The following is a 27877-nucleotide window of genomic DNA, read 5'->3' as shown; positions in this document are numbered from 1 at the left end:
ATTGAATATTCGAAGGGGATTCAAGTCAGAAAATTCGCAGGACTAATCGCGATCGTTTAATAATTAATAACCATTAGTCACGAACGTTCGAACGATAATACGAATCTTGGTGAAAGCCAGACAAATTGACAATATATCGTTGGTCCTCCCTCTCATATATATACCGATATGTATGTAGAATTTTTTCTTCTTTTTCATAGAAATCCACCATTACTTCCATCCAAGGCAAAGACATTCGTCTATGAGCAAATATTAACTCGCCTGATGCTGGCACGTTTATCAAGCATTTACATTTGAGATTGAATGTAGAGTACGTTAGAAAATATGTACCGACTTTGGCACAAATTGATCTGGCCATGGCGATCCGATGACCGCAGGTTTCTTGGACTGATTGAATATGATTTTACGCGGAGACTTTTAAGACATTTTTATATTTTTAAGAACATAAATTCTTCGTTCATATGGTGGACACGTGATCCACTTCGAATTCCAGGCTGGTTAAATATTATTCCTACCAGAATATCGTTTTATTATACTTCTAAAGGGAAAGCAACCTATTCGAACGTCGAAGATTGGCTAATCAAAGCAGGAAAGGATCTTGATAAGAATTTCAAATTTCGTCTTTGTTGTTCTGGGATACACTTTAGAATAAATTAGAGTTAATTAAAATCTTTTAGAAACCTGCGAGAACGACGTTGTTTTTCTTGTAAGTGAAACTATAAACTGTCTCGATATTAGAATCATTAGAGAACATTATACAAGAAAATCTACGTTAATAATCTTCTTTATCTCTTCGAAAAACGTTGAATAAGATTTAGTATATAAGTCTAGTCTTGAAGATTTACATACAGCTAAAAACGCAGCAAAGAGTTCGAATGACATACACGAAGCTTAAATTTCAATTGGGACGTATTCTCGTAACTCTAAATAAAGGTAAACACTTAGATCAAACATGGGAAATCCTTGCCCGATCTCTCGCTGATTAATTCACAATTGTCCCCTTTAGATATAATTGATTTTCATGCTGTTCGTAAATATTTTCTCACAAAACGTGGCCTTGAGAGTCCAATAAACGTTACCCGACTCTTAAAACGGGACAAAGTAGGAATTCCGAGTCGTCTATAAATTTTAAAAAGTAGCATGTACCTGGCTGTAATATAACGTTTAACGGAGCTTTCAACGAATATGGAAGCGCACATAGACCTTGTTCTGTACAGAACCTGTTGATTCTTCAAGCGTGCATACAGGTAACCATTATTGTAAAGCTTCCGCGGTTCGAGAGAGAGTAGAGAAAAACAGCTATCTTCGAGGCGATACGATCTGTTGACTGGTCAGAAGAGATACTTCAGTTTGTAGTTGAAGAGGAAGTATGTAAGTTATAGATGCAGTACATTTTCGATGAGGCACGAGAAAGTCAACGTATCTCTTGGACAGGAGGATACAATCGAGAATTTACTTCTAAACAGCCAGTCATTCTAATTACGAGCTTAATTGCGCCAGTGATTCATTAGATTTTTTCAAAGGATCTTCTTATCCAAGGGATCATGATACATTGTTAAACATTGAAGCTAGAAAGTTCCGAAGTCCAATGGTCATGCAAGACGATTCCAAGAAATAAAAGTAGTTAGAACTTTTGATTAGTAGTGGAAACAGAATATTTTTTGTTGAAAATAACATTAAACAAATACTCAGGAATACTTAGAGTACTTAAAATACTTAGAATACAAATACTTAGAGAAAAAGTATGAAGAGTAGGAAATTTTTGAAGGAGTTTGCCGCAAAGGTCGATGAATGTTCGATCGTATTATCGAGATTAGTAAGGTGTGGAATTTGTGAAGAATTTTTGAATATTTCTTAGGTATATTGAAATAAAAATAAAAATTTGATCTTCTAATTCGGTTCGCCATTTACAGGCTCAGATTTAATATTGTTATATTTTTTACATTGTAAATATACATCTTTGCATTTATATTACAAGTATAAAAAGGCAGCAAATATAGGGGTTGATTTATTACAGGTTAATGTACAAAATCAGATTCTCGCCATTGAACTTGCTTCTCGAGAAGCTTACAAATTTCTTAAATCGATATTCGTCATACATCGTGCATTGGAACACATGCAACAAGGTTATTTCTGTGTATATGTATTACCTTGCTCAAGTAGTAAATATACAGGCAACGAAAGGCAACCAATTTTTTCATCTCTATCAGATTGCGAATTAATGCCATGGATGATCTTTTCAACGGACCTATCTCAAGTTAAAAGACAGAAGAAGAAAGAAAAGAATAAGAGAAAAGAGAAAAGGAAACAAAAAAAGGATTCAAGAATGACGTATCGGTTTGTGGGTTGAATCGATACGTCCTACCGTAAAACGACAATTTCTAGGAAAAGGCGGCTGTTCGTACTGTTATGGTAGCTCTCGGATTACCAACTGGCAGTGCTACTTTCAAATGAATCTAATACTTTCTATCGTTCGATTACGATTTGCGGGCAGCAGCAACCTGATCGATTTATCCGTCGAATTACCTCGTGCATTATCGTTTTAACCACTTGTCTTGAAAATCAGCCCGACAAAAAGCATCTCCGCGCAAAGAGGCTATTTCGTCGACTAAAAAAACTTACAACGAATTCTCCACGTCAATCGCATAAAATACAGGACGTGTAAATTTCACGTCACCAGTCTGATTCATAGCCGTCACATCACGGTGTCTTCACCAAGTATTTAATTCGACACGTGCGTATATTGATTTCATTGAGACGACGAGTATCTGTCGTATTTGTTTAGCTACGATAGTAATACCTCTTCGAATACTCTACACTCGTGTGGACAGGCTAATAGACCTCCCTATAACTTCATCACTACGTGCCAATCCCTTCTATACCGTTGCTTTTCGAAATCGGCGTTAGAATGCTTAATTCCTGGTCCGAATTGGGAGGTGTTAACGTGTCTGTAGGTGTCCTTGATACTATTCTCGCTTGTATAACCTTCGAAGAATTTATCACAGTACCTTCTATCTGCGAATCCTTTGCTTCTATCGGATTATTAACGGTACATTTCTTGAAATGAGTCCTCATGTTGCTACTTTGAGAAAATCTCAAGCCACAGTTCGGACAGGAATACGGTTTAGTTCCTGTATGGTAATTCAGATGAGTCTTTAGGTGATGCTTCTTCGTGAACGCCTTCGAACACAGCGTGCATTGATAAGGCTTTAAACCGGAATGTAATCTCGTATGTAACGTCATGTTCGATCTATCAGCGAAGGCTTTCTGGCAGACCTGACACTGATATGGCCGTTCTCCCGAGTGGGTTCTAAGATGCTGCTTCAACAACATCTTCCTGGAAAATGCTTTTCCACACTGTTCACACTGATGAGGTTTCACTCCAGTGTGGATTCTAACGTGCATGTTGTAGGCGACCCGCTGATTGAAACTCTTGCCACATTCCGCACAGCCATACTCCTTACGGTTACGATGAATCTTCATATGGGAGCTCAGGTAGCCGCGGTCGTTAAAGTATTTGCCGCATTCTGGACAGGTGGCTGCGAATTCCCTGGTGCCCTCGTGAACGCTTCGGTGGTACTTGTAATTTCGTAGTTGGGAGAATTGTTTGCCGCAGTCGGTACAACGGAATGGCTTCTCTCCTGAGTGCGTTCTAACGTGCACCTAAATTTCCCATTACAGAAAAGAACAGTGAATATCTTTTTAAATTATATCTTTTATTAGTCGCGGTTGGTTGCTAAAGGTTCTAGTGACAATCAGATCGAATGGACGAATTTTGTAACATGCGTCTACGTTCGTAATTCCAAGAAGGAAATAATGAATTTTCGTTAATTATATCTTTTATTAGTGGTAGCTGGTCAGTACAGATTTCAGTAACTATTAAATTGATTGAAAAGTTTTTGCCACGCGTACTTGGAATTGTAATTAGAAAAAGGAAATAATGAATTTTCCTTGCGACTTTTCTAATGACAGCTGAATTACTCGATGTTTTAGTGTCTATTAAGTTGGACGTTATTTGTTGGTTTCTATAAACCGCAGGTATATGCATAAATGTACGTTTGTATGTATGTAGACGAAGAAGCGTAATGTTGTTGGAAAAAATTAGTTATTGTTGAGAACTTTGAAAATGAAAAGAAAATGACATTCTACAGTACCAGTGGTACGAGATCGATTAAGTAACAGCTGGATGAAGAACAGTCAGGGATAACAATGATTACCGTATCGAAGCCTAATTAATCAAAATTTCAGTTCAAATAACAAGGATAGAATTTTTCAATCAGCCTAATAATTTTGAAATTATGAAATTATGAAATTTTGCTAGGGTATCTAGCTGAAGCGCTACCTTTAACAATGTAAAATAAGATATAACGAGGAAACTATAAATCGCGGAATTTTATTACAACGTGTTACGAGGATGAGCAGCAAGCTTAGTTAGACAAGATATGAAATTGTAGAGAAATTATAAATTATGGAACTTTATTACACTATCTTATTATAACCAGTGATATTATCATTCGTAATTTTAGTAATGCAGGATAGAGAATCGTAAAAAAAATTCTACATCGCGTAATTTTGCAACAATGTCATATAGCAACGGTGGTTAATCAGCCGTAACATCGGTAATATGCAAGTTATTAGATTAAAATGAAAAAAGCAGAAAAGATATCAAGCAGCCAGTCGATCAGTACCTTCAGGGAAGCTTTGGTAACGAAAGTCTTGCCACACTGATCGCACCTATGATTCTCCTGCGCTCCTTTGCCGCGTTGAACACCGTCCTGATTAACTACAGCATCGTTATTATTATTATCACTGTTGATAATAACTCTTTCAGCGAGTTTATCCTCGATCCTCGTCTCGTTCTCCAGCTTGTCGGCTTCCACGTTGGCGAAACGATCGATTTTACCGATCGACTCGATCGTATCGCACAATCTGCTAACAGGATGAGAAATTTCCAGCTTCTGCGGCGACTGAGGTAACGCTTGACCGAAATAACTACCCTTTCTATTGATATTCATACGACTACTCTCTGAGGTACTTGACAACGATCTCGTTGTCGTAGAAATTACGTTATTTTCAGATTGTACGATAGTCTCGTTGTTTCTGGCATCGTTATTCAACGATGGAGTGATTTGACCGATCGTCAATGATGCAATTTGAGATGAATATAATTCTTGAGGCCTTGGTCCCAAAGTAGGCTTCGCTTCCAGTAACTTCTTATCGTTATTGTACGTAACTTCGTGGGTGGTAGGAACTTCGATACCATAATAATGGTCCGCAGGCGTCGAACTTTTGGCCAGCTGTCGATTAGGGTTGGTAGAGATCGCTGGAGATCGCGTGACTTCTGGCACACGTAGATTTTCCCTGGTTTTCTGCAACAAGATCACATCGAAACCGCTATTTCCTTCCTCAATTTCACGCCTTAAATCTCTACTATTTGACTTTATCAGGCCAGACCACTTTTTTGCCTCTCTATTTAACACGATCGTCTTAATTACACATTATGCATATACACGTAATGTGTATAATTCATCCTCCATGGGTTACTCGACCGTAAAGAGCTCATACGGAGTTCTTGCTCGTACCAACCGTCCATATAAACCACCAATTATCATTAGAGAAAATCATCGGAAGCAATTAAGCTGATCTGGCTTGAAGAAGTGTTGGCTCTACATTAATCGTCGATTCGTGGTTTTCTAATTGTTGTTCTCAAGTTACGGCACCTCGTGTAACCGACGATCATTGATCATTCGTACCTTTGTAAAAGAATATGTGCGATTAGCACACGCATACTCGTACAAGTGAAATACAGGATCAACGGCTATTTGATTGTAATTAGAACGTTCATGCAATAGTAAGTTAAAATGGCAAAAAATTATAGATTTAATTTATTCATATTCCAGCCGCCGACGATCAACATGTATTTAAAATCTGAATTTTAAAAATTCTCAAACACATATGGTAACGAAGGATAATAGGATAACCATAAATTTTCATATGTCATTTTCGTATTTATATTTACAGTTAACTTCTACAACTTTTTTTATCGCATTGTATACGTTAATATTCCACGTAAATATTTTGTTTGCGAACGCAACCAAAATTGGTCATCTTTTATCAGCCTTTCATCGCTCTATGTTTCTGTATTTTCTGACGACGTTATGCTGTGACGCGAAAAGTAACTTACATCATCGATCACATTGGAGTATACGGTCTGTATAAAAGCGCAATAACGGAAAAAGTTTGGGCAAAGTTAAATACCGGCGTGTGCTTTCCGATGAAAAGCGTCCCACTTATTTTGCATTGCACGATACTCGAGATTGTTAATCCGTTTCTACCAATAATTCAAGTGCCAATCTTCGCATCGACGAAATCATGTACCTATATCAGCGACACGCTCTTTTAAAAGAAAGGTGCGCCTCGTTGCAGCGAGAAGTACAAGAAAAAAAGAAAGAAGAAGTAGAAAGAAGCGATTCTGCATGAAGGTAGAGACGGGGCCAGGTTGCGCAAGGTTGTAAAGTAATCGGAAAAAATCTGGAGCATATCAGTGCACGTGTCGAAAGAGAAAACGTTCCTCTCCAGATTGCGTGTAATAACGCGTAAAAGCGATTCTCGCAGCCGGCTGGTGCCACCAGCTGGTCTGGCACCACCTTCTGGGCTACTCTTCGAAAAAGAAACGAAGATGCGAAGTAAAAAGTGCACGAAGACAGAAAAAGAGGGGGGGAAAAGATGAAAAAGGATACAAACAGAGGGAAACAGAACGAAGAAGAAAAAAGGAAAAAGAGCAAGTGGTACGTGTAACTGATAGTTTCATTAATAAGAATGACATTGGCCAAGCAAGAGGAGGCAGCTGGTGTCGTGGACACGTCTTATCACCTGGCACCATCGAATTACCATGGTCCGCTAAATGAGCCAGCAGAAGTGCACACCCGGAGGAGCACTGATTCCTCTGCATATTTCAGCTGAAGAAAGCAAAATGAACGGCTGGCATATCGGGACGCGCACGGTTGAACCGCGTGCTTTCATTTGTGGTGAAAGGTCGACGAAGAATAAAGTGGGTCCTGCTTGTTCCCTCAGCTCTTCTTGCGTCTTTCTTGTTTCCTCTAGAAACAAGAAGCGATCGGCTGTATAGGGTGGTTTGCGAGACGACCACTATGAAATTCAAACTGTTCCCTTTATAATTTGTCGCGGACGTTTTCCAAAATGTATTTCATAAGCGTCTGAAAATGAATGAATGGTTCGTAAAGGGAAAAATATGCCAAGGTATACATCTGTTTCGTAAAAAATTGGATCGTGTTATGTCTTCAAATGTACCATGTAGTTCTCTTTTCATATTCCTGTGAGATTGATCGGTATCGAGTAATTTTACGGTTTTGGAAACATAAAAATTACTTGAAGAGAGATCAACTGCTGCTGGAAATTTGATCGATAGACTGTTCTACAACAAAGTGAGTCTTAGACGCTACATTTTGTACGAGAGACAAAGAGAAAAATGAAATCCTTTCACCTTTTTTACACGGTTGATTAGTTGACAGTTCGTTTAAAACTTCGTTAGAAACATCTTGACGGAGAAGATATTCAACGCCAAGAATCGAACAGTAGAAATACAAAAAAAATATTTTATTAATAAAAATGAAAAATCCAGCAGCAACGAAATAAATAAATTACGAAACAAAATGGATAACAATCATAAATAACGAGAGCAATATATCGAGCTCTAATACAAATTCCAATTGAAACGATTTACTTTTACCACTTCAAAAAACAAAAACGATAGAATTTTCTAGTTATCTTAATGAAACGATACGATCATCGTTCAATGGCGTATTTTTCCTTTTTCGAAACATTCTACGAATTAAACTGTCGGAACAAGCTGGAATATCATAATAATTTATATTCCTCGTTACTTTTTCTTCCTGTATTCTACATCAAGATAACAAGTTTCGTCGATTGTGCTTTATCGCAGCGATGTAACTGTATGGATGAACATGCAAAGCAGCAGCATTCTTAACCCACTCAAGGTGATTCGAAACTGTTTCTGACAAATTTAACATGTTCGATCGAATTGACGAACAATATAGTTAATTATTCGGTAACGTTTAACGGAGGCCTAGTTTCATTTTGTCGATATGAATCGATTCAAATGCCAGACGATTGCTTGACAGTTCAAAACAATTTCTGCTCTACTTGCACGCCAGCGATGAAACATCCTTTCTTTACGATTGATACGGTAGATAACGATTTCAGTCATGAAACGAGAAACAGGATCTGCGCGGATCGGCAGAACTGCCGAGTGGATTAACATTTTAACTAAATGATTTGGAATAACCAATATTTTATATGCTCGGCATGCGCATATCTAATTCACTGAGAACAGTTTGCTCTGATCGTAGGATCGCGTGTGCGTTTGTTGCAAATTCAATTGCCAGACACTGGTCTGGTATTAAGGATGGTAACGTGCTCGCCTAGATGCTTGCAATAAAGTTGAACCGATCATATAGAATATATAGTATCGTCCAAAAGTGTAGGCTCGGGTATCGTTAAGTATCTTGCGAGTAAAACGATTCGAACGGGAATTAGTTTACATTTAATCGTCAAAGGATCTTTAAAGAATCTTTAGAGGATCGTTTGCCTACCATGGTTAACTTTGGTTAAATTAAAAAGATGTAGAATCTTTATGAAAAGGAAACTTATATCTACATTAAAGATTGCTCGGATTGATTTCGCACTTTCTAAGAAACGTACGACGTAATCTTCTTTCCACCGTTAACGACCGAGAAAATATGCTAACAATTAAAACAGCGGCCCGATACTTTGGAACGCAGTGTATTATTTAGTTGGACTGGAAAACACATTAGGGAAGAAATCGGACTCCGGGGAACATTCAATAAAGCTAAAATTTAATACAGTCGCGAAGAGACAAATGGCTGAATATATTTAAAACGTCTAAGGCGTACGAACTGTTCGCGGACTTTCCATAAGTGTTTTATACCTGAAACGGGGACGATCTCGAGCAGTACAGACGGGTGAATGTTATGCAATGACCCGAGCATGTTCGAGAGATCATCAAACGCGAGAGGGAGATGGAGGAAGAGAAGCAAAAGAGCGGAATGCCGAACGAGTGATTTCACAGTAAAGATTTGCAAATCGAAGGAAAGGGGATAAGGGGGATAGAGCGTAAAAGAGAGATAAAAGTAAATTAAATGGCTAGCTGATTTTACGACGAAACTACGAGGAATCCCATTTCTTTAATGGACTGTTTAATTTGCAAAATTAACGGCACGGGTTCGCGATAATTCTGGAAAATAATTACGGAAAGTCTGGAGAAGAGTTAGAATATTTCACGCGTTCGATATGCCTACACAGGTTTTGCTTAATTAGCCTTTGAAGCGACTTATGCTGCCGGTAACACACAACAGTCATGGCGGAAGAATAATGCAAATATTTTCACTCGTTAATCTTTCGCTACACAACTTAGCTAAACCGGACTACTGACATTTCCAATCTCGTAAACGAAGATAAGTCTCGTGACTCGTTAAGATTTTACCTCTGTCCAATCATTGGATCGAATCATTTCCATTTCCTGTCCGGTGAATTTTATTTTTTGTGTCAAATCTAGCGATGGTGTATCGTATCTGATGGACATAATACTACTTCTATATATTTAATGCCGATACCGACGATATAATTTAACAATAAGAAAAGTATGCTCTAAAACGGGCAAGTTGAGCAAAGTGAAAAATATTCAGGAATGCGGTGGAATCGATTATTCGGTGAAATATCATCTGAAAGTCCTCGAAAGCTTGAAAAAAAAATTAAAATTATTAACTTAATCGCTTACTCCCTATATAACCATACAAAATACTTAATACATCTGAAATTAATTTGCATACAAATTCTAATGCTTTAAAATATCTTGAAATATACGATATATCTATTAAAACAATAAACGAAGAAGTATTGTTATAATTCAAAGTAACCACTTTGTGTAGTAATACCGCCTCTGTGGTAGATTCCATATGGCAAGGAATCTCGAAAGATGAGATCGCCTAGTCTCTCGTTCTCGATCAAAAGCCATGGTAAACAAGTCACTTTCTGTACGAAAGGATAGCGATTGCTACCGAGCAAGATTAGTAACCCGATCTGCCGAGATCCGTGTATGCGACGTGATGTAACAATATGAAGGCACAGAACGGAATCGGTAATTGTATCTGGTCGATAATCGACCGAACAAATTCATCGAGGCTTGTGCAATTGAAAATCCGATGTGTTACGAAAAACTCCTCGAGTTACTGGATCGTGCCGAATTTTCCATAATATTTTCTCGATCTTCTCTGTATATCAGAGGCATTGCTCCAATTTTCATGAAAGCGGTGAAAGGAAATATGTTCCAACGGAGACGGAACAGTCGGCCGGAGGAAAAATCTCAAAACTGTTATATCTTCTAAACTAAAGAAAAAAGAAGAAAATTAGATTCGATCTCTATAATCGTAGTAAAACACAACGACAGAGAGCCTGATCGATTGCCTTAACTGTAATTGCTTTGTAATTACCCTACCATAAAAATAAGTAGACTCGATATTTATTGTATTTGACCGAAGAACTCGATTAATCAGCTTAGAAATTTCGTAGTTGATCGTCCAGTTGAAAGATAGCTTTTCAAATTATCGCGAGTCTGAAGAATAATGAAACTGAAGATACGACGATCGAAGATTGGCTATATCGAGCGTCTTGCCCTTTACTTTCTTCCAAACTCGGTCGCGATTCGAGGAAATAATTGGTCGATAATTGTTCACGGCCTAGATTCGTTTAGTAGATACTCAAAAACATCTATGGTCGCAGATATTACAAATTCCCGTTTATTTTTTCTATAACTGGAACGCATCCAGATCGTGCAATCGGATATTCAGAGAGCGATTAGTTTACGAGATAAATAATCTTCTGAAAGGAATACCACAGCTGAATGTAATGGGCACCTTGAAACAGAAATCCCGCTTCGTGTCTACCTCCCAGCTATACGAGATGTTTCCAGAATACTTATTCAATTTGTATCACGCTAATGGATGCCACGGCAGCCATTTAAATGCTCCTCAAGTATCTCCACAACGAAAATTACCACTTGCTTTCCAAGTAATTGTACTTTGTACAGTTACATTGCTGTTCAAACATACTGTATCAATCGTGGGTGAGAATACGACTGTTTATGTTAACGCCACGATAGACAGATAGATTCCCAGGTACCTGGCATTTCTTCAGTTACAAAGAATTATCGTGTAGTTCGCCTAAGTATCGGTTACATGCTAGATACTCGCAATTAACGTCTCTTGCTACACGATTTTCCTTGCCTAACAAACTCGCAATCTTCTCTAAGAACTTTTCGCAACGTCTATTCGTCTAAGGTAACATATAAAGAGCAAAATTATCATACGGAAGGCTGCGTGAAAAACTTACGGCATCGTCGACGTGGGGCTGAAGGACTATCGGCTGCAACTTGGGCAAATGGTAAGGCCTGACAGTTTGCTTCCACGGCGAGGCTATGACTCTATTAGCCACTTGTCTTCTCGGCGATTTCCAGACGAAACAGTGATCACGACAAGTCAAATCTTCACCAACGTCCAAATTTTCGTACGATCTGCTACTTGCAGGCAACTGTAGAGCTACGGTTTTGCCCTGACAGGGATCGATTCGAGAACGAATTACACTGAGACGATCAGCAGGAATCCTCTCTTGCTCGAAACAGCTACCATATGTGGATAAATTTCTCCCGGAGGTATCTTCTTCGTTCGTAGCCTGGAAACGATCGTGGTCACCTTTCATTCTCGTCTCGAGTGGATCCAATTGCATGCTACGAAGATCGTACAAGCTCCTGGAAAAGCAAAATTCCTGGTGACGAGCTTTTTCCGAAGAATCGCAACCGTCAAATGGATTTTCCGAGTGTGCACTGGCTACGTCGCTAATCCTATCGATCCTAGGAACCACGCTGATCGGTTGATACCGGCTGACATCTGTCTGATTCAACTTGTCCTTATCCATACGTTGATCTAGACCGTGAATAGTCTTTTCTTGAGTCGCACTCGGGAAAGGAGCAACGGGCCACGTTGTAGAGCAATATCTACTTGGTCTTGGTCCGTATCTCGATCCGGCAAAGTTCATCGATTCAGGAAGCGGTCTGATTTCTCTTGCGGTTTGCAAGGACTCGATCGCCGGATAGGATTCCTCCTTGCCCGCGGAATCACCATCTTGATTCCTACGTGGACGGCACCAGCGGTCACAGCGCGGATACTGGTCGCACTGGAGGTACTTTGGACTGATCTTCACGTCCTTGATGTCTTCCTGCTTGCAGTCAGCCTGCGTGCAGGTCATCACGACAGGCACCGGCGGAAGTCTAATGTGGAGGGCTTCGGCCGCGTGTAGAAACGCATTCAGACGAGGACGAGGTACCGTCGTGCTTCCTGTGTACACGAAACCAAGGATCGCCGCCAATTCTGGTGCCTCTACCCCGGCCAGAATCACTGTGATGGGCTCGCAATGCATCGACGTTCTACTGTGCGCCAGCAACACTTCCTGAAAACAGAACGACGAGCTGGGTTATTCAAAGAGGGCCAAAGATATTTATGGGCAACGTGAATGTGAACGAATGTGAAATTTTTGCTGGCCAACTTGTCGAGGTTCACTGTGACACGACGCGTTACACCGTTCTCCAGATCGAGAATTTAAATTCCGCGTGTGCGTCGCGGAGACCTCTTTCGGCTCTGGCAAAAGGTCACGGATGATTTGGTATCCTAGTTATTTTCGTACAGTTTTAATAATTCCGTTTTAATAATCTTGTTTGTTATTTGGAATAAATTTAGGTGGCCGTTAAGATCTTACAACGATACCTAACCCCAATGAATTATTAAATTTATCTCTTAGTTTATTTTAATTAATTTGTATTATAAGTTTCATTTAAGTATTCAATATAGTTAGTGCGAAACACTGATCAAAGTTTTTTCTTTCTCTTTTCAGTAAACATCACGTTCCACTTTGATCGGTGATTAATAAAATAATTTTCTATCAAAAGGTTAATTAAAATTCTAATCTCTCGTGGATTAATTCCATTAAAAGAGAGAAAGAGAGAGACTGAGAGACATTATGTATAAAGATCATAGATAGATATAAATTTCATAGAAAAATAAGGTTACTTGAAAATATAATTTCTACTCTCACCTAACATAAATTCGCTTGAAATTACTTAAAAACGCTGTATTTCGAACTTGAAATACTTACAATTAGAATTTCATATAAAGAGATTCTAGTTGTTACTAAAAATATTTCAATGAATTTCCATCGAGATACCAACTTCACCTCGTAATTTCATTCACTGATACGACTTCTGTGAAAACCGTTCTCCGAAACTTCGTCTTTCTTCTAACGAAACGAGTGTTTTCTTGAAACGAGAGCGAAATCAGTATCGATATTCTCGTTCAAGACGGTTAAAACGTGCCACTATGCTTCCTTCTATGCAACCGGACGCATAAATGGAATCAACGCGAGTTCTCCAAATGGTTTGCCTGGATCGCGATCTACGTCTACGTGCAATGCAAAACGTTCAACGACGTGGACGTTATCTGGGATCATAAATCTTGAGGATAAAAAAACGCAGAACTATCATGCATTCCGAATTAACAGAGAACATACTAACGCTATACAGCGATTTACATACTAACCTTTATAGAACTTATTCACCATATATACTATAGTCGCTATAGTTTACAATGGTTGCTAAAGAGCTTCCGGTGTTTCCATAAATTACTTTGAAACAGGAATAATCGAATATTAAAAAGTAATAATTTAGAGCGATAAAATATATTTATACTATTATAGAAGAGATGTAACATGGCTAAAGTTTCGTATGGTGCCCAGTATAACGGCGCTACTAACAAATTACTGACATGTGGCTTGATAAAAACATTACACAATTTTTACTCTCATTGCGTTTGCGTTCATTGAGTTACAAGATTTTTTTTGCAACGTTTTCACAGTTACTGATTTAAAATGGTTTTATTTATGGCTTAAGCTGGAAACTTACGCATAATTCTATGCAATTGACGCTCACCAGCTTTTCGTTCGCGACTGAATATTACCATCACCGATATTTTAGTATCAAACCAGCTTATTGATTTTGTTGTAAATTGTGTGCGGTCGTTTGTAATGCGAAATTGCAAATATCTATCTCAACTACTAATTCGAACAAAAATCAGTCCGCGAAACAACTTTAAACGCGAATGGATTAATTCTATTAAGTACATGTTACATTTTTAAAAACAGACATATTATTTTCATGCCATTTTTACTTTTCTAAGTGAAAAGGAAAAAATTTCGTTATTTGACTTATTAATACAAAAATTTTCTTTCCGTTTATTTAGCGAGAATGGCTCAATTTATATAAGAAAACGCATATTACAATGCGAATGAATGTACAACATATTTTCTATAAGATACGTATTACAGATATTTTAGAATTCATAAAAATCAATGGCTGAAATAACTGGTTAAACTAAACGTAGGTAACTCATGGTCGTATACACATATCACATTAAATGCTTCATTAAATACATATTAAGAAAGCAACATGCAAAACAAGAAACTTTAATTGCTCTTCTAATAACAAAAGTAATTGAGATTGATTGTATCAGATATTTTCTATCCTGTATTAAAGGTTTACTGCTACATAAAAAGTTCTACGGCCATACTTATGTACAGTAATTGATACGATGTTAAAACTCACGAAAAAAGGGGGAAAAAGTATATCTATCTATCTATTGCCGAATGTATAAACGAAATTGCATCGTGAGATATTTTATTCGGATATAAATATAGCATCAGAAATAGGTTCATTGGCAAATATTGCAGCAATTTGTAGTAAGAAAAATTAACGTAAACTTCCCAGGGCCTTTAACACCCGTTCTTCACGGTAGAATAACTTTAAGAGATAAATCACCAGATATCAACAGCTTTCTTTGAACGTACCACGAGACGCATAATTATTACACCAATTTTCTATCAAGATAGAACTGCGAACGATAACACGACGTAAGTAATGGCAGTCATTAGAGAACCGCGGCAGACTTTTCTTTGATGCGTAACCAGTCGATGCGTCGGCTCGAACGACGAAGGGACAAGCACACGGATGGAGAAAGATCGACGATCGATTTCGTACTCCAAGGAATCCCACAATTTTCAAACGGATACAAAATTGACTAACCCGTGATCCTGTTCTCCTTTCATCCTCTTCTTTTTTTTGTTATTATTCGATTCTGTCGCTGACTAATTCGTTTTTGTCTGAATAATACGAGCGAAACACCTGGGAATTCCACGAATATTTTAAAAATAATTGTTCCATTAATCTGCGTCGCAATTAAAACGACGAGCTAACACGTTTCCTCCGACTTGCTATAAATAAGAACTATTAAAACGAGGACTACCAGAGAAGATTTTTGTGACAATGACATATTGCCGGATAGAGTTATAAGTCCAACTCACTTTTTAACGTTTTCTGTAATATTTATTCTCTATTTTATAGGGGTATATAAGAGTATGTGAAAAATAATACAGTGTATGGAATTTTCTTATTATTTGTATGTGTAATGAATTATGATTTAGAAAAGTGTTGCTGTTTTTCAGGAGAACGAAACTATGGATTCGTTGTAATACAAAATTAGACTTTTGTTCAACTCGAAAAATTCCTCTAAATAATTAGAATAATACGTGTTCGTCAAAATTATTTTTATCACTGTAAATAGTAAATCATCCATAGATCTAGCTATTTTGTAGAAACGTTTCAAGAAATGCGGTAAGATTTTACTTCGGTATATAAATTGCTATAAAAATCCTATTAAATAAAACGAACGAAAGTAATAACGAGATACCTCCAAGATTTCATACAATAAAAAATTTTTTGTCTATTTGGCTTAACAGCACATCTCGAAAACGCAACTTGCATTCCGCTTTATGCGGTACAGGAGTATCTTCGTTAGTTTCTCGATTGATAGCAAAATAAGTGAAAATTACCCACTCGATCCTTTACAGAATTCTTACTTTATTCCTCATTGTCCAGTTTAATAGGACTTAACATTTTTTGCCTACATCACTTCTGCATTAAACGGCTCATATAATATAACAAATATGAGAGAAACAAGTACGTGTTACTCGTCTTTGTGAACCGTAAGTGTATTTGATCTAGTCACCAATTTCGCTGCATTTCTAACGTTTCGAACGCTACGCTAACGATACGATCAGATACGGTAATTAGTGGAAATTAACTGGATATCAACAGATCCAGGAATGTAGATTTTATTCATGACATTGCTCCACTTTCGATTAGATTAAACCAGCTCTTTCGATGAGATTCTCTGTCTGTTCACCGTACAGAATAAGGTAATTACTTAGAAAGCTGCAATCTTTTTGTATTTCGATGACTTTTTAATATGCTATAGAAATCGATAGTATTATCGCCGAACTATTTTAGTCTTCGACATATTTGTAAAAAACTGTCGCTACCACTATAGCAAATTCTGCCAATAATTGTACGTGACAGCGTTGTGCGTTAATATGGGCTAAAATATAAACAGAAGAAAAAAATTAGGTTTAGGTCAACCGTTCGTGTTAAGGTTATTTTATCTGGCCGACAATCAATGTTAAGGTATACTATGGTCACGCACGCGCAATTATAGGCAGAATTCATTGTAATGGTACCGACGGTCTTTTGCAAATATCTCGGAAACTAAGACCGAGCGGCGGTTACATGTATAGGAAAAGCTGTGTAGAATCACGCAGCCAACAACGTATTTATTAAGGAATCATCAATGGCGGCAGCTTTCTAAATAATTACCGAGGATTAGTACTTGGTACTTAAGTACTTACACGTTATAGACTTGTCACGTTCAGATCAGATACTTTCTTTCGTGTGTAACAAACCGAGGTTGCTGTGTAGGCGATTTAATGAAATGCACAATCATAAACCTTATCGTTACGTTATCTATATTGTAACAATGTTTCAAGCACGATATACAGATAGAGATATGTATCTTCGAGAAGAAGTAGAAGAAGAAGAAGAATCTTCAAGATTAGCGTTTCCAACCGTGTGGGTCTGAGATGTTTGATTTGTGGATAATTATTACTAGAAACAATTAAGAATACTCTTTGAACATAGCAAAATACCAACCACGTTTATTTTACTAATAAGTGTGCAACATTAGAAAGGAAATTGAACCTATTCGTAATACTATTGTGATAAGAAATCTTGACAGTGCTTGTAGTTTATACAGTATACCGTCAATTTAACTTCGTGGTACAGGCGAAATCAAGGGAAATTCTAATAGATAAATCTGAATCATTTTAAATATTAGAACACATTATTGCATAAACTCATAAATGTTCGGAAATTTCTAACAAAATCCCGTAGATAAATATGGATATTATGTATCGTTTGCTATACTTAACTTTTTGTTAATACACTACAATAATAATACGACAGATTCAATATTATTTCGATAGTATAAAAAGTATCTACAAAACGGTAACGAAAAATAATAGTATCTTTTACTAAATGAAAGAATTGAAATATTTTAACGTCTGTTCGTAATATTAGGTCGTCCGAAAAGTTTCTTTCGTTTTATAAGGAAATAATGGGTGCACAACATTTTCCGTTTTATATTATTTTATCGAATTACGTATGATCCCTTTTTTGTTCTATCGAAATAAAGATCACAATGTTCGACAGATTAGGTTTGATGTTTGTATAAAGATGCGTTGTTGCAAAACACGTGTCTGTAAAAGAAAGCCACTTCTCGGACAATCTAATATATTAAAGTTTAAAAAGCTATAAAATAATTTAAATTTTAAACAGTCGTGATTTGCGATAAATATTCCCGAGCCCAAAAACAAGTAATTTGAATCTCAAATAGAGTCGAGATACGTACGATACACACGTAGAACACGTACGATTACGTTCTCCTTTAAAAGAGAAGCGTCGAAAACAGCGCGGAATTTCAGATCAAATTCAGATCGATGACTTTGTTATTAAAAAATGATACGAGTAAGGCCGGGAGAATGTAATAACATAATCTCGTATATTCATCTTAATAGTCGTCGAGTTAACCAGTTGAAAGTATATTTGCTACATGTAGCAAAGTGCAGTTTCTGGATCATTTTATTATCCGCGCTTAATCTTAAGTGCTCTTCTATGATAAATTATTGTACTGAATGCAGTTGTATATTAGCATAGTACATAAAAAATATGAAACCTGAAAATCGAGGCAAGATTTATTATAAAGTACCTAATTGCCGACGTCGCGTCGTCGCATCGCGGTCGTTACGATTAGAAATCAATCACAATTTTACACAATAATATTTACGAACTATTTTTATATACCTAATAAGAAATTAAATTGTTTTACTTTCAGTTTGTTACTTAATCACTCGAGTTTTACGGAATTCCGCAGCGAATGTTTGTTCTTTTTAGAAAGCACCTCTTCGGTAGAAAATGGTGTAACGGACGATTACATACAAACAAATACGAAAACCTAGAAATACGAGCATATCTTTAGGGAATGGTGATTTAGATATTCGACGCAGCAAGTATTCTCCTGTCAGTGTGTGACATCTATTTTTATACAAAACCCGTATAGTCGTTTAGCATCGTTTTATCAAACGGATAGGCGGTAATTTACATAAAAATCGAAATGTATACTTGGACACATGCTACTCTAATAGAAGAACGTTTTGTCACGAATTCATGTCACGTATTACAATATATACCGTTAAGATGCTTTGCACAAACGCCATTAGTTGTACGGGACGTTAAGCGACCACCTGGCACGGCCATCTGATTTTAATTTTAAATTTTCGGCCCCAATCGAAAATAAACTCACGCGTTCTAACGCATCGATATTTTCGACGATTGAAAAATCAATTACTAATTCACGCCTGACGAATTACAAGCAAGTCGATTTGTCGAATCTAAGACAGCTATATTATTTATCTCCAATTATTTCTTTACCTTTCATTGATTTTCAAGCAAATATTTGTGTTTATATATCTTTGCGAAAAAAGATAAATTTCATGAAAACTACAGCTGTTCTTAAGAACATATCTATGCGACTACGTGCTTGGATAAAAATTTCTAACTTCTTGTCCTTCTTCTCTAATGGGAGCAGTGTAAATCAATTTGAATTTGCTAGAATATATATTCACGAATTTCGCCGTTGACAAATTGATAGAGAAGAAATACCCCGATACTTTGTTAGACGTGAATATTATATTGTAAGAAATATTTCTAGTGAAGAAGCGTAAATACACATTGTGCTTCTGTGAACATAAGAAATTTTTACATCTTTTAAGGAGAGAGTAAAGGTGAAGTAGAAACGTAAAAGGAAGAAAGAATAGAAAGAATGAGACTGAAGAAGAAAGAAGGGTAAAATGAACATAATAGTCTCAAAATAAATAACTAAATAAGTGTATATTCCAAAAGGAAATTTGGAAATCTTAGAAATGGACCTCTTAACAGTGGAATATGTATGTGGTATAAACAACGAGTCTAGTGATCTCAATTCGTGTATAAGGTGTATATATTTATCATAAGTCATAGTTACGAAAAGATCAAGTTCATCTAATATTCACAAAAGATTGTACATAAAATTAGAGCGGTATGCTACGTACACGAGGCATCGTCATTCTTTTCAAGCGAAAACACACACGTGTACGTAAAAGTTGTTTATGACAATCCACCCTAGAGGCGAGAACGTTGTACTATCTTGGGAATATAGTGAATCAACTGCTATAAAATAGCTGCGTGCAAGTATTTTAATGGTCCTGTAAGCTTCTATCTGGAGGATCAAGCGACGGCGTTTAGCATGCATCAACTCGCATAACGCATACAGTGCGTCCTACGTGCTAGAAGCTCTCTCGTGCTCTTTTCAGGAGACCGAAACGGTAAATGAAATCATTAGGGTGCGCTGACCCACGAATATCGAGCCGTATTTTCAAGATGAGCGCACGCCTATAAATGTCATCGAGCTATTTCTTTCAAGACGTACCTCAAAACGTTACACTGCAATTAACTGATGGAAATTATGAGTACTAATTACTCGTAGTTTCAAATAAAGGTTCTTCACGATTGAAACAAGCTTCTTAAATCAAACGAGTACTTCGCTTATTTCATATCAAAATTTCTAATATTAATGTCAAACGTTAACGACAGAATTATTCTCGTTTTCTTTTTTTTTTTTTTTTTAACATCCATCTTGATGAAAAGACGATAAGAGATACATAATCGTGTAGTCTTTTATAAATTAAGTAACATCGTTTTCCTCGTTGTTGATTGCGAAATAACTTGCTGTCCATGCAGCTGTGCATTAGATTCCATCTAAACTGTCACCAATCCCGCCACGTTCCCATACCGTCTGGTCAATTATTTCAAACGTGAAACACGTTCCAGCAGATTTTGGCGTTGCCTGTCTGGAAATGGATCGAGTCAGGAAGCGTGACATTGAACGGTGTCCATAGCGGCGTGGAGAAAACTTCAAATCTAGTGTAAAACGAAATGTTTAATTATCTAAGGTTTGTCATCGACGTAACAGAAGTCGTAACAAGGTGTGTAATATGGCAATCAGTCGGACGACAAAGATGGTAATGGAAGAAAACAGATTCCGTAAATAGTATTCATTATCGACCGGTTAAACGTGAAATTCGAAATTAGCGGCGTCCAGACAACGATATTCGTTATCACGAGGGCGTGTTTTTACGTCGAAGAGAAAAGAAAAAGAAAATGAAATAAAAGAAAAGAAAAACGAGACGAAATGGTATCGCGCGTGCGTCGGGAACCTTTCACAGTCGAGATTTGCAAGATGTAATTTTTAAGGCACGTCCTCTGGCGTTTACCGGCGAGCAATCGAACTGAAAACGATTACCAGAAAATTGTACCTCCGTCGACGAGGAGAAACTTTACAAACATGTGGAATAGAGCTATGGGGATTATGTAACGTGACATAGATAGATTAAAGTTCGATGAAATACAAGATATTGAGAAAGAAAAACGAAGCGATCGAAATTTCTGTAACACTTCTTGTATTATTATAGGAAATGAAATAAATCTGTTATTGAAGATTTATTAAATATAATTTAAACTTTAAAGAAAAGGATAGCAATTTATAATAAGCTAATATATTGATTTAATTATGCCCAGAAGCGTTGGTATACATTGGTATTAAAATTTAATAGCGCGATATCATCCATCCTTCAATTTCAACTCGATTTTACTATATTAAAATCACTTAATATCGCGGTAATACGAAAAATGATAGATGGATTAGCTTTTCCACCACGGAAATTAATTTCTATCTATGTTTCGAATCGCCACTTATCGAGGCAATTATTTTAATGCGTGCTCGTTAAATTAATACGATAGGAACTGTAATCTTCATCTTTATGACGTACAAATAAATCGATTTTATCCCGTCGTAATTCAATTGTTTTATCTGGTCTTGTTAACATCCAAATGCTTGTTAATTATCTTCTGCTTAACGTTTGATTAATAAGCGTTCTATAGATTTTCTGGTCGCCTGTACCGTGTTTAGATATCGTTTTATTAATTATTCTCGAGTCGTTGCAAAAATACATACACATACTGTATGTACAGTAATAATGGAATCGCATTCGGACGAACTGGTTTATAATCAATCTGTATCTTTTTGATAAAACACCTGGCAACACTCGTTTTCTATTTTCTAGCATTTCTATCGGTTAATTGTCGGCTCCTCTCTACTGTGAAAAACATATGTTATCAATAGAACGAGGATGTCTACGCAAATGCACAATTTCGTAAAATGCAATAAAAGAAATAAAACTTAAGTAGAAAGTTGTTATATAATTAAAAGATTATTAAAAAGCGTGGTGTATTTGTCGTATTTCGTGGAATACAAATTGTAACGGAAATAATATGCAGCATACTAAAAACTCACTATCGATTCTACACGTTTTACGAGAATAAATGTGATATGCTTTTTAATGTCATCCGCAATCTAGTTTATTGCGTTCTACACGTTTTGTTGCATCGATAATCTCGTCAACTAATCGCTGATCTCGTACTCTGTAATTTTAACGATGGTTAAACGCAAATGCCTTAAATTCTGTCTTTCGAATATTAGACCATTTGAAGCGTTTAAATGAATGGTAGTGGCAGGAAAAATACAGTAGAAGTCAAATCATTATTAATCAAATGAAAAGAAATTTTTTAATTGGTAAGATGATGGGAAAAAATTAATTTTAATTCGCTTTCGCTATTTACCTTCATTCACTATCCTCTATTCGTATCTACTCGTTTATTATTATCGAATTGGGATGTATTATGATTAATGATTGGCACGTTTCTTAAATATCTTTAAACAGAAATTAACTCACGTTATGGTCGATTTGCTTCTATTAGTTACATTGTAAATACGTACTCGGTTGTAACGACATATTTGGAATGATATTTTCACTGTTTGATGCACGGACAACAGGAAGTCATATGTCATATTTTCTTCGATCGGTAGTATTACGTATACGCGTTTCTTTCTTCGTTTTTTAACGGTTGGCACACGATTGTACACACGTATACGAATGATTGATGTTTCTTATTACGGATGAATTTAATGTGACTAGATGGTGCTACTATGTAGTCGCTTATTAGCATCAAATTATCGTGAAACAAAAACTTTTATAAAACAAGGCCTGAATAGATTTTCTATTTTTATCCTGTATTTCATACGTATGCCCAAAATAAAGGCATACACGACCAAGTATTTTAATTAATAAACCAGTGCGGGTCAAAAACTTAATCGTAATTTTTTTCAAATTGGCAATAATAAAGAAAGCAATATTCATTCACTCCTCTTAATTTTTCATAGATTTACAAAATTTTAAAATGATCATTTTAAATCATCAAACTAAATTAACGTCCAAGTCCCTGACTTAAGGTCCCAAACAACTGAGATTCGCGATATTTTGCGGTATTTAACGATTGCAAATTAAAAAACGACTCGTTAAAGGTCGAAATTAAATAATTTAAAATAGGACGTTACACTTTTGCGTGTTTCGATCGGTGGATTTTCTCATCTATACAGTAAGTCGTAAGATGAAAACATTTTATTATTGAAATTTAACAATTGCGAGAGTATAAATATTCTTTTGTAACTCATTGTATAAAAGTAAACCGATGCACACAAATACTTAATTTAATACTTAGTTTAATTTTTTTCTACCATCGTTATAAATGTCCATTTTGCATAAAAGTAACCATTCCATTTACCTGGTAAATTTGCAAAGGATAAAAAACAGAGCACCAACCTGCAAATAAGGGCTGGCCGCAGAGAGAACCAAACGATGCGCCAGAAATCTTTGTCCGCCAGTACAACAGAGAGCTACATCGGCGAACCTTTGGGACAGCATCGCCTCCTTGAGGAATTCCCCGACATCCGGTGCCCTCCCAGAAACCCTGATCACCTCTCCCATCATGCTCCAACTTGATAGCGATGACACACTATTTGCAGTACTCTTCAGTCGCTATAAACCAGTTCGAAGAATCACCACGTGTTTCAACTTCTCTTCATAATATCACGCTTTATTTGCCAAATATGTCCTTCGTTTAAATAGTTATACACATCAGTCAAGGCCCGATTTCATTTCGTCGGATTTATACGTGCGTGTTGCATTCAAGTACACTGATTTCCATAAAACACGTGTCCACATGATGAAAACGGATCGGCGCTAGCTTATCAGAGTCCCTCGGTGTTTCGTTATAAATAGAAATGAATTATCATAGAGACAATTCCAACCATCGATGTCCAACGTAGCCAGCGTAGCTACAAGAGAAACAGAAGAATTCTAAAACTTGTAGATGAAGCTTCCGAAGTAATTCGATTATCTAGCAGCTTTCGTCAAGTTTATCTTTCTCCGTGTAACTTTTTACTCGTGCATCATTTTTCATACAGGAACTTTCTAAGGAGTTAACAGTCTGCCTCTTTTTCTTGAACTTTCGACCGATCTCTTATCTTCGAAACTTTCTGCAAAATATCTATCGCTATCGATTTTAGAAAATTGTTCTCTTACCGAATTTAGATTCTATTTTGGAAACCTATCGAAAACTATTCTATACAATTTAAAGACGAGAAATTCAAGAACATCGGCATCTCCCGTTCAATTTTATTTTTAACATAGGAAAGTAAAATTGAAAATACATTCCATTTAATTCGATATCTAACAAAAGGAAGTATTTTAAGATCCAAGTATATATCTGAAACAAGAACTTCAATTTCAAGATTTATTATATCGTTTAGCAAAGAAATGGATCTTAAAAATATGCACATCTATCTTTGGCAGATCCTGTACATATCACAGATGACAATAAATATGTCACTCGTCTAAAAGTTGTTATCCACGTACAAAGAAACAAATTGTCCAGTGATTTTAGAAGTGCGATGTATCGCCTCGTATTATAACAGCAGAAATTGACGAGCTCCTTTATTACAGCTTATTAAGCTAGCGGTTTTGCGTGGACCACGGTTCATGCTACTGTACTGTGAAATTACTTTGTGGCTATGGAATTGATACCCTATATAAGATAACACCCCGAGCGAAGCGTGCAACACGTTGAACGGCTTGTCATTGTCATACGTGTGATTGAACGAAGTTGCTCGAGCTGCTTGCGATTCCAGTACCGCTGCAACCATTTTGAACGCGTTTATCGATTGTAAATAAAAATACGCTTGTACCATTAATATCGTAACATTAAGATGAACGTGCTACTTACATCCATCATATAAACAGCTCAGTGTTAAGAACAACTCTTATCTATTTACTGCTAACTCGTAGTATGAAAATATTGATTTCTTTTCAGTTAACGAAGAGAATGAAATTCGTGCGTTTTGAAGTTGTCTTAAATTTTTGAACATCCGAATTTTTGCACCTTTTTATTCTTGGGTTTTTCAATCACTGAACTATCGGGGCTAGAAATTTGTAGACTCTTAAGTTCATAGACTTGTTGAATTTTGAAACTTTCGCGTGTTAATATTCTGGGGACTTTTGCATCGAAGAATCATCGAATTTTTAAACTGCATTTTCAAACTTTTGAGTATTATAATTTTTGGGCTCGCGGGTCCTTATGTTTTTGGAGTTATGAATCTGACGATTTTTAGATTCTCAGATTTTTACATTTATAGATATAAATTCCTGGACTTGCAGACTCTGGGAACCTAAGACTCTTAACTTTCAAATTGTTAAATTTTTTAACCTTTGGATTACTTTAGTTTTGGATTCTCGTTTTAATATCCAGCCAACTGCTGCGTTTGCGCCATCGCATAGGAATAAACAAATGCTCGCCTGTCAAATGAACGGTATCGAGAGACAGATTTATAGACGATTCGAGTTGCTTGTCATTGCCGAGTGATTTAGAAGAATGATCCGCTAGCCTTGATATTTTGTTTAATTATTATCGCGATAACAGTGCCGGTTCATATCGGTACCTTTGGCAAGCGGAGATACCGCTTTCACGTTTGTTTAATCCAGAAAATTGAAAAAATCTATCGAATACACTTTGTGGAAATACGATTTTGTAATTTCGAATTTATGGGAAATATACATATTTTGCATACGCGATACAGAACTTTTGAGAATAACATAGATACAGAGCAATTCATCTTCATTCTTTGCAAATATTACTATCAAATGCAATAAATATCAAATGTTTTGAGATGGCTAGATTTCACTGTACAAATTAAAATCGTTCAGTTTCATGGTAAATCATCTACATATTTGAACGACCTAAAAAATTCGAAAAATCAATCATTCATGAATGATACATTAGTATGTTAATAAACTTCGATATTCGATAATAACCTGAGAAATTATTGCTGATTTTCTTATCGAAATAACGGTCTGCGTTTTACTCGTTAGATACGGCGAAATAGTTTTGACACACTACACGATTTTCTGGTAGATACATGGATAATGCAAATTTTTAACGATAGAGAGATAAGTTAAAACGAATGTCCTACTACACCCGAAACATAACTCAGATTAGTATAACACGACACCTTGTCTTTTGATAAAGAACAGGAAATGATTATTAACGTTTCTTTGTTACATCTGTTAATCCTTTTGCAATCGTTGAATTTTTCATTTTAAGGGACAAAACAGGATCTTGCATGTTTTAAAAAAATGTTTGTCTTAAGATTGAAACGAGGGAACATATGCGTCAATAACAATTTCTTTTGCACTTAAATATTTTCTAATATCAGAAAAATACAATTGAATCGAAAATGGCTAAGAAAAAAGGCAGGGTTAAAAAAGCTGACAGAGAATAATTTTGAACAACGATATATCAGTTATAATTTACGAATTACTTCTTAAATTAAATGTTTTTAACCAAATGTAAAGGTAATTTTGATGTCTTATTGGCTGACAAAATATTGAATTTTAAAATTGCTCTCCTATAAAAAACTTATCGTGTTTTGAATCTGTAGCTTTCACCTGGTACTTAAAAGATGAAACAAATCACATTCTACATTTTCTTCCTTTAATTATGTTCATAAAAATACGAATTTGTATAAACGTCGATTTAATTATCACGGATACAAGCTTTTTCATTGTTGCAATAAAAATTTGTGCGTATCAACCAATACCTCGACGTCCTTTGATCCATGTTCACGATATCATCGTTTATTACGGTATCATTGCAAAAATAAATCGATTTTTACGAGGACTTTGTGAAATACTCCATTAACTCGTAAATTTCGCCCAGAGTTTTTTTGCACACAATACAACCTCGTTTTTTTTTTTTTTTTTTTTTGTTTATTTCTCGCTGCACTATTTTATTCAGGATACAATAGTTTGCCGATGCTTGAAAATTTATTATACACACTTGTCTCAAGGTTATTACGATTTTGTTGCACATTGAAACATATTTGTCGATTTAGTCAACGATTTATTATTTCCCGCACTTCACCGGCTTCGCACTAAAAACACGTTACTTTTTAGTTTATTTAATTTTATTAGCCACTTTGTTCAATTCAACCATAATTTTACACCAACGATAAGATATAAACGACGGACATTCGTTTGAACTTCAACGTGCACAAAGATGCGTGCCAATCTGACATTTCGACAATCGAAAGAGGTTTGGCGAGTCCGTTAAAGTGTAAAACCTAATCAACGCGCGTTGCTGAACACGAATTACCTTATTGAGATTGTACGAACAGACTTCTCAATCGAATATAAGATATAATTCTCTGTCGCGTGATAAATCACTCTTTCTCGAAGTGGTTCACTTTCTTTTGACTCGATATAAACATCGTGTTTCGTATCCGCATCTAATTTTTTTACGTCCGAATTTCAACAGCTACGGTTAGCGAATTAAGTGAATTATCGAACGAATTACTCGATCGATCATTTCCAATATTTTCTTAATATCTCCCCTAAATGATTCCTTATAGTCCGACTAGATAATCGTTACGGTGGAACGTTCAAAATAGAAATATCAACGAATTATTTTGCTGCTAGACAATGATGTGCTTCGAAAGGAAGTGGACAAATAATGCTTCCAAAAGAGTTAGAAGCTATCAAGTGGAAATCATCGATAATAGGTGAAACTAACCGTGAAAAACGCGTGTACCTCGAATGATTCAGTATCGTACTTATTAGAACGAACGCAAGAATCCGGCATGATAAAATTGTTATGCAGAATGGAACGAGAACTCAACTGAGAACTCGCGGCAATTCTGTGGATCACAGAGTGTTTACGAGATACCCGTCGCTGAACAACTCAGCAGGGCGACTGCCACCTGAAATCCTCAGGTGAGCAGAGGCC

The 27877-nt window shown here is 36.3% G+C and overlaps 1 protein-coding gene across 1 annotated transcript; it reads right to left on the bottom strand.

The window, feature by feature from the left end:
- Positions 1-1901: 1901 nt before the first annotated feature.
- LOC126866176 (uncharacterized) lies at positions 1902-27823 on the bottom strand. The gene is made up of 5 exons (XM_050619435.1): positions 27665-27823; positions 23362-23876; positions 11449-12561; positions 4689-5369; positions 1902-3663 (listed from the first exon to the last, which is right to left on the bottom strand). Exons 2-5 carry the CDS (start codon positions 23527-23529, stop codon positions 2860-2862), a joined length of 2766 nt encoding a protein of 921 aa, XP_050475392.1. The 5' UTR covers positions 23530-23876; positions 27665-27823; the 3' UTR covers positions 1902-2859.
- Between the last annotated feature and the right edge of the window lie 54 nt (positions 27824-27877).

This window comes from Bombus huntii, chromosome 5, assembly GCF_024542735.1.
Source record: "Bombus huntii isolate Logan2020A chromosome 5, iyBomHunt1.1, whole genome shotgun sequence".
Taxonomy (NCBI): domain Eukaryota; kingdom Metazoa; phylum Arthropoda; class Insecta; order Hymenoptera; family Apidae; genus Bombus; species Bombus huntii.
The sequence above is the reverse complement of the archived record's forward strand: the minus strand, read 5'-3'. Positions and strand labels throughout refer to the sequence as shown.